General features: G+C 32.4%; 3 protein-coding genes across 3 annotated transcripts; 2 read left to right on the top strand and 1 right to left on the bottom strand.

The window, feature by feature from the left end:
• Nucleotides 1-544: 544 nt before the first annotated feature.
• On the top strand, nucleotides 545-3,861 carry LOAG_11363 (hypothetical protein). Its single transcript, XM_003146884.2, has 9 exons — nucleotides 545-694; nucleotides 780-1,007; nucleotides 1,428-1,554; nucleotides 1,619-1,818; nucleotides 2,175-2,290; nucleotides 2,397-2,535; nucleotides 2,841-2,963; nucleotides 3,266-3,367; nucleotides 3,642-3,861. The coding sequence occupies exons 1-9, from the start codon at nucleotides 599-601 to the stop codon at nucleotides 3,813-3,815; spliced, it is 1,305 nt and encodes a 434-aa protein (XP_003146932.1). The 5' UTR covers nucleotides 545-598; the 3' UTR covers nucleotides 3,816-3,861.
• A 323-nt stretch (nucleotides 3,862-4,184) lies between these two features.
• On the top strand, nucleotides 4,185-4,562 carry LOAG_11362 (hypothetical protein). Its single transcript, XM_003146883.2, has one exon. The coding sequence runs from the start codon at nucleotides 4,230-4,232 to the stop codon at nucleotides 4,488-4,490; it is 261 nt and encodes an 86-aa protein (XP_003146931.1). The 5' UTR covers nucleotides 4,185-4,229; the 3' UTR covers nucleotides 4,491-4,562.
• A 940-nt stretch (nucleotides 4,563-5,502) lies between these two features.
• LOAG_19001 (hypothetical protein) lies at nucleotides 5,503-5,838 on the bottom strand (the record flags this gene model as incomplete). The annotated part of the gene is made up of 1 exon (XM_020451660.1): nucleotides 5,503-5,838. One exon carries the CDS (start codon nucleotides 5,836-5,838, stop codon nucleotides 5,503-5,505), a length of 336 nt encoding a protein of 111 aa, XP_020304539.1.
• Between the last annotated feature and the right edge of the window lie 29 nt (nucleotides 5,839-5,867).

Genomic DNA, 5,867 nt, shown 5'->3' with positions numbered 1-5,867 from the left:
ATCAAAAACTAGTATTAATTACCAGCATTTACCACATTCATCAATCATATCTTTCGCACATTATTACTGATTAATCCCATTCGTTACTAAATTATTTCATTAATTGTTGCATATACTAACGATGCGACGGTTTTTATAAATCTTGGGGTGCAACGATTCTTGCTTAGACTCGTAACAGTATGGTGATATACAGTATATGGGGTTAATGTACGGTTCAAATTACTCCTGGGGTACTGTAGAGCTTTTTTTTTCTTTTTTTATGAAAGTGAGGTATCAGTTTAAATACTTGATAATTTATATCGTATTAATACTGTATAATAACGGTAGTGTAAAGCCCATGCTTAATTTATGTTGTGTTAACATTATGTAGTAAATAAATCACGGCCTATTTCTAACATTCCTACAAAACTTTTTATGAATAAAGCGAATCATGATGATTAACGCGAGAAGTTTTAATTAGCATAAATACCGATAAAAGGTATATCGACAATTAATGCGTAACATTAGAGATTGAATAATAGATGAAGTCAAGTATTGTTAATACAGGTGTGCAACTGTAACATTGGTGCTGGAATACTGAATACATTGCATTTTTGCAATGTTCGATTTATATAGTGAAGCGGGAAAAGTTATACAAAAGGCTTTAAACAAGGAGAAAAATGTTCGAACTGCAGTTTACGCAAGTAACTTTAAGGTGTGTTTAGCTTATTAGTTTATTTTACGATCATGTAAATCTTTTTTCTTATTATATTTTTTGAATTTAAAACTAACTATCTTAGAACAAGAAGCAATTATTACGCTTATGCTGTGAGACGTTACGTTTTCGAAACTGCTTAGAAAGAATATTGGAAGGCAAAGAATTTCATGATTTGCTAACGAAATTGCATTTTGATCGTTACTTGCTCTATGTGTTATTGTATGATCACATTTTTGGTCAAGGATTGAACAAAGCTAAGAAAGCATATTCTAATGCTATTTTGAAACGTGCAGCCTATATTGATGAACAAGTAAGTCGATTCATTTTATTTTCCTTTTTCTCTTTATTTCTTGAATATTATCAGATTCTTCACCACAGACGCGACGAGCAACAAGTTTCATCCTGCAGCTTACATGATCAAGTTTTCCTTAATATATAAAGATTATATCAGTGCCGATTAAACACCTAAAAGTAATATGAACGGCTTTGTTGGCCTTCTTAACGTTTGACGGTTACATTTTTGGTCAGTCGTTTCTACAAATGATGTACTTGGTAATGCATATAAAACCTTTCTAACCGTTTGTAGCATCGAATGAACACATAGTAAGAATAGTATTTTATTTCATTCTTACTGTACAATGTCCCTTAATTTTCCTTCCAGAGTTTTCTTTGTTGTGTAAATTTCATATGAAAAATTGATTTTGCTTAATAATGTCTGTAATTTTTCAAGTTGGAAACCATGAAAGATATGATTGAAGAAGCGAAAGGACATGTTGCACAACTTTCAGCAGTCGTGGAAAATCCGAGATATGCAAGAGTGAACACCCTAAAATGGTCTTTTGATGAAGCACTGCAAGGTAATTTTTTTTTACATGGATATTCAGATCTTAATATCGGTTTCAATTTAGCAAACTGTTATAGCTTTGCAAGATGAAGGATGGAGTATTTCGAGTTTGGAACCTCAGGAAGATGATGACTGGTACAAGATTGCTGTTAGTTCGATGTTGAAAAATCAAGTTTACATTGATTGTCATGTTAATGAATTGCTTCTCTTTCCTGCGAATGCTGATTTGCACCAACATTGGATGGTTATAGATGGATATTTGTTATTGCAGGACAAGGTTTTTTATTTTATTTTAAAATTTATCAGAAGTATTATGGTTTGCACGATCTGTTTACTATAATTTTCGGTGTGTTCCATCAGTTTGTTTTTATCAGTGAAGCTGATCTATTCACTTGGAAATATATTAATGCTCTTAAAGATCGCTTAGAAATTAATTTCAGTATATCTAGTTGATAAAACACTCTGAACCAAGCTGCTCAATTTAACTACGAATATTTTAATAATTCTAGAACTTGACTGTGTTTTTCCTCTCTTATTATTAAGTCTTTATCATTTACGCCCCATGGTTAATTACCTCAATTCAATTTTCTGCAAATACTGGTCATTCAAAACCAGTAAATTATACATATTTAGGCGAGCTGTTTATCAAGTCTGGTTTTGAATCCAAAAGCAGGAACATATATTTTTGATATCTGTGCAGCACCTGGCATGAAGACTACACATCTTGCAGCATTGGTCCAAAATGAAGGGTGAGGGTCTTTTGTGCTTTAGTTGTAGGTTTAGTCAAGTAGACTTATATTCATATCGATGAATTGCAGATAAGCGTTCACTTGATAGACGATACTCTGCTTTCAGCAAGATTTGGGCAATCGACAGGGCAAGTGATCGAGTTAAAACGTTATGTACAATGGTCGATAAAGCTGGAGCAATCAATGTTAGCACATGCTGTGGGGATTTTCTTCGTACTGATGTAACAAGTAAGAGGTTTGATAAGGTACGTTTGATTTCTTGATTTCTTATATTGAATTCACTTGAGCAATAAAACTTTTCTTATTTTCATCATATTATGGGATGGTAATCAAGTCATGCTACAATTTGTTACGTTTCATTATATTTTTCACTGCATGTGCACCATATTACTTAGTAATGCAGAAAGACTTCCACTTGCGGATAAGTTATCGGTTGCGATCCTTTATTAATTTTCTCTTAGAGGCTTATGATTCTGGCCAATAAATTTTTATTCGCTACACGACTAACCATTTTCTGATTACTTCACTTCTAATATAAATTCATTGAAAGGTGCGGTATGCTTTATTAGATCCGCCGTGTAGTGGATCAGGAATTGTGAAACGTATGGATCAACTAATTAATGGGGAAGAAAGGATAAATACCAGCCGCTTGCAATCTTTATCAAATTTGCAGGTAGATCGTTATCAGACCTCACTCGTGATTATATCTTTGATTATACCTTTATAAATTTTATCGGGTCTTTATGACTGTAGTTTCGGGACTTTGCTTATTTGGTTTTATCCATTGTGGTGCATAAGATGTTCTCTCATCATGTTACATTTTAATAGATCTTCAAGTTGAAGATGTAATAATTTCATGCAGTAGTCCCAGTCAGGTCTCTAAAATTCATTTGAGTAATCTTCCTCATCTCTGTTATCATCTCATGTGTTCATTTATGAAGATTTGGACATCTGGGCATAATTTTCCAGTTTTAGGCTATGCTTCTGAAACACGCATTGGGACTGCCAAATTTGAAGAAAATCGTTTATTCAACATGCTCAATATATGAGGAAGAAAACGAGCAAGTTATCGAAGAGGTAGCCAATCATTTTGCTCATTTCGGTTCAGCTCCGTAAGTAGAGTTTTTTTCTAAAAGAGGGAACTATAAACACATTTGAATAGGGGAATCTCGTTTCTCTAAAAAGTTTTTAATGTTGTGCATTATGGTAAAAGGAAATTCTCCTTTCAGTAGTTCTTTTTATTTGATCATTTGCTCGTTTTATTTATTTGTGTTATCTGTTAAGAAACAAAAGCTTATCGTCTTATATTAAAAATGAAGAATATAGGATGTAATTATGATGCGTTTTTCAGATCCTTAACGATGAATTTTTGCGGACACAGTTTAAACTGATAAAGGCAATGCCAGAATGGCCACATCGTGGAAGAGCAAACTATTCATTTGGTGATAAATGTCTGCGAGCATTACCGGAAATTGACTTAACTAATGGATTTTTTGTTGCTGTTTTTAAAAGGCGAAAATTGTAACAGTTTATAGAAAATTTTGTGTTGTCCACCGATGGATTTCGTTTCGTATTATTTATATAATAAAGTTTGTTTCAATTTGCTTTCATTTTACTGCAGCATTAACTATGTTTGAAAGAAAGCTTGTGTGCTTTATATATCTCTATGTTTGAAAGAAAGATTGTGTGCTTTATATATCTCATCAATTCTTTCACATTTACATTTGCTATGAACTCAATAATTGAGATGCTTCACCGGGAATTTTCCTTTTTTTCCTTTTTTTTTTTAAATTGCAAAATTACGATTGAGGGTTATGCGAAGAGTTCTATAATTTTTGTATTTCTAATTGAAAAATTAGCTCCTGGACTTATCAAGCGTTTATTTTTTCTTTTTCACTTTATAGTTATAAGAAGACGGGGAATTTGTAATTCGGAAGAAATGGTTTGTGTGCCATGCATATTACTACCCATACTTTTGGCGATATACATCAAATTTATCCAACCGGTCGTATTCCGATTATTGCCTGAATCATGGAGGACAACATTTGATGCAGTATTATATCCCACATGTCCAGTCCCTTCAGCTCCTGCTCAAAATGTTGCTGCTGCAGCAGACAAAGCTCCTGATGTTCAAGGCGAAGATGTCCAAAAAGCTGATGATTGCGGTATGTGTACTGATAGTAATAAAAAAGACAATTGATATGATTCCCACCGACAATCTTCCTGCGTATTCTGAATGGTACAATTGTTTTTTTTTTTGTTTTTCTTACCATTTTCTGGTTAATATAATGTGTGAATAATGCTAAAATGCGTATTTGTATTTCATCTTTTGATTTCTTTTCTAAGTCTTTCAAGTGAAATTTTCTGGTGGGTTAGTGGATAGAATGATTTCTTCCATTGTAAATTTAACAGAAGAGCAATCTACTGATATAATGTTTATTTACTGTAGCATAATGTCCCTCATATTTCCTATCTGTATTTTATCCTAAAATTATAAAATTTTTGATATTAATGTTCCCAGCAAATTTTCTACATCGATAGCAGATACGAATCAAGAATATTTTTTATAACAATAAATAACATATCAAATGAGAGTGTATTGATCGAAAACAATGGTATATTTTGGGTATGTTTTGAATAACTTAGTCCTTCACATACTTCTCGCATACTGTTTCGCGTCTTCCACATACTCTTCCAATTTTATTTTATTTTTTAATTTTTATTTTATTTATTTATTTTTTTCCATTATTGCTCTTATGTAACTTATTCTAATTCTAATTTAAGTTTTAGAAACTATCTTTAGGGAAGCTTATGCATTCGTTGTCACGAACTTCGAATATCGCGAAACTCTAAATGAAATAAAATGATTAAATAAACCAATGTACAAATCAATCACACAAATTGTAACAATGTTATGAATCATTCAACCAATTTTACATTCCTCAAATTCATTGTCTCATGCATTTTTCTTTGTTCACATCCTTTCCCCTTTTTTTATGAAACAAACCACACTCATAATCAAAATTTCTTTGTCTATGAGCCGAGATTAAAGAAAACCCTGAACTTGTAGTTTGGGTTTTTTCTAACGGGATAAACTTGAAGAAGTGGTCGACTCTAACTTAGGTTGTTTCCAATTGCTATTTTCTTCTTTTAATGGGAATTGAGTTGAAATTTCTGATACATCACCTTGGTTTATAAATATTACTCTTAGCTTACTTGTTAAATAGTTGACTACTGTAGCTACCATAGGTAATGATATCTGCTTCAATAGTTTTTATTCCAATTCGTACTTTGGCTGTAATGGATTGTTGAGGTCTCCTGTTACCGAATGTTGCAGACTTCACTTGCTCGTGATCAATATCTTCTTGGTTTAATCTCTTTGCTAGTTTCTTTGATATACAAGTTACTTGAGCACCACTATTGAATAAAACTACGACTTTATTTGAAGCCTCTTGCATATCCAAATTAATTACCTCAACCTCTTTGCAAAAAAGCAAAGTTTCCCTGTTATTTCGTCTCGAATGTTCTATTACTGGTTTGATTACCATTGTCGAACTTGTCGTCTTTGGTTAGTTCG

The sequence above is a fragment of the Loa loa genome, assembly GCF_000183805.2.
Source record: "Loa loa unplaced genomic scaffold supercont3.879, whole genome shotgun sequence".
Taxonomy (NCBI): domain Eukaryota; kingdom Metazoa; phylum Nematoda; class Chromadorea; order Rhabditida; family Onchocercidae; genus Loa; species Loa loa.
This window is presented reverse-complemented; position numbering and strand designations above follow the sequence as displayed.

Bases quoted from the DNA above. Each gene is read 5' to 3' on its own strand.
- LOAG_11363 (XM_003146884.2), top strand. From the start codon at position 599: ATGTTCGATTTATATAGTGAAGCGGGAAAAGTTATACAAAAGGCTTTA. The intron at 1,819-2,174 runs GTTTTTTATTTT...ATACATATTTAG, and splicing joins ATTTGTTATTGCAGGACAAG to GCGAGCTGTTTATCAAGTCT. The intron at 2,536-2,840 runs GTACGTTTGATT...ATTCATTGAAAG, and splicing joins CAAGTAAGAGGTTTGATAAG to GTGCGGTATGCTTTATTAGA.
- LOAG_11362 (XM_003146883.2), top strand. From the start codon at position 4,230: ATGGTTTGTGTGCCATGCATATTACTACCCATACTTTTGGCGATATAC.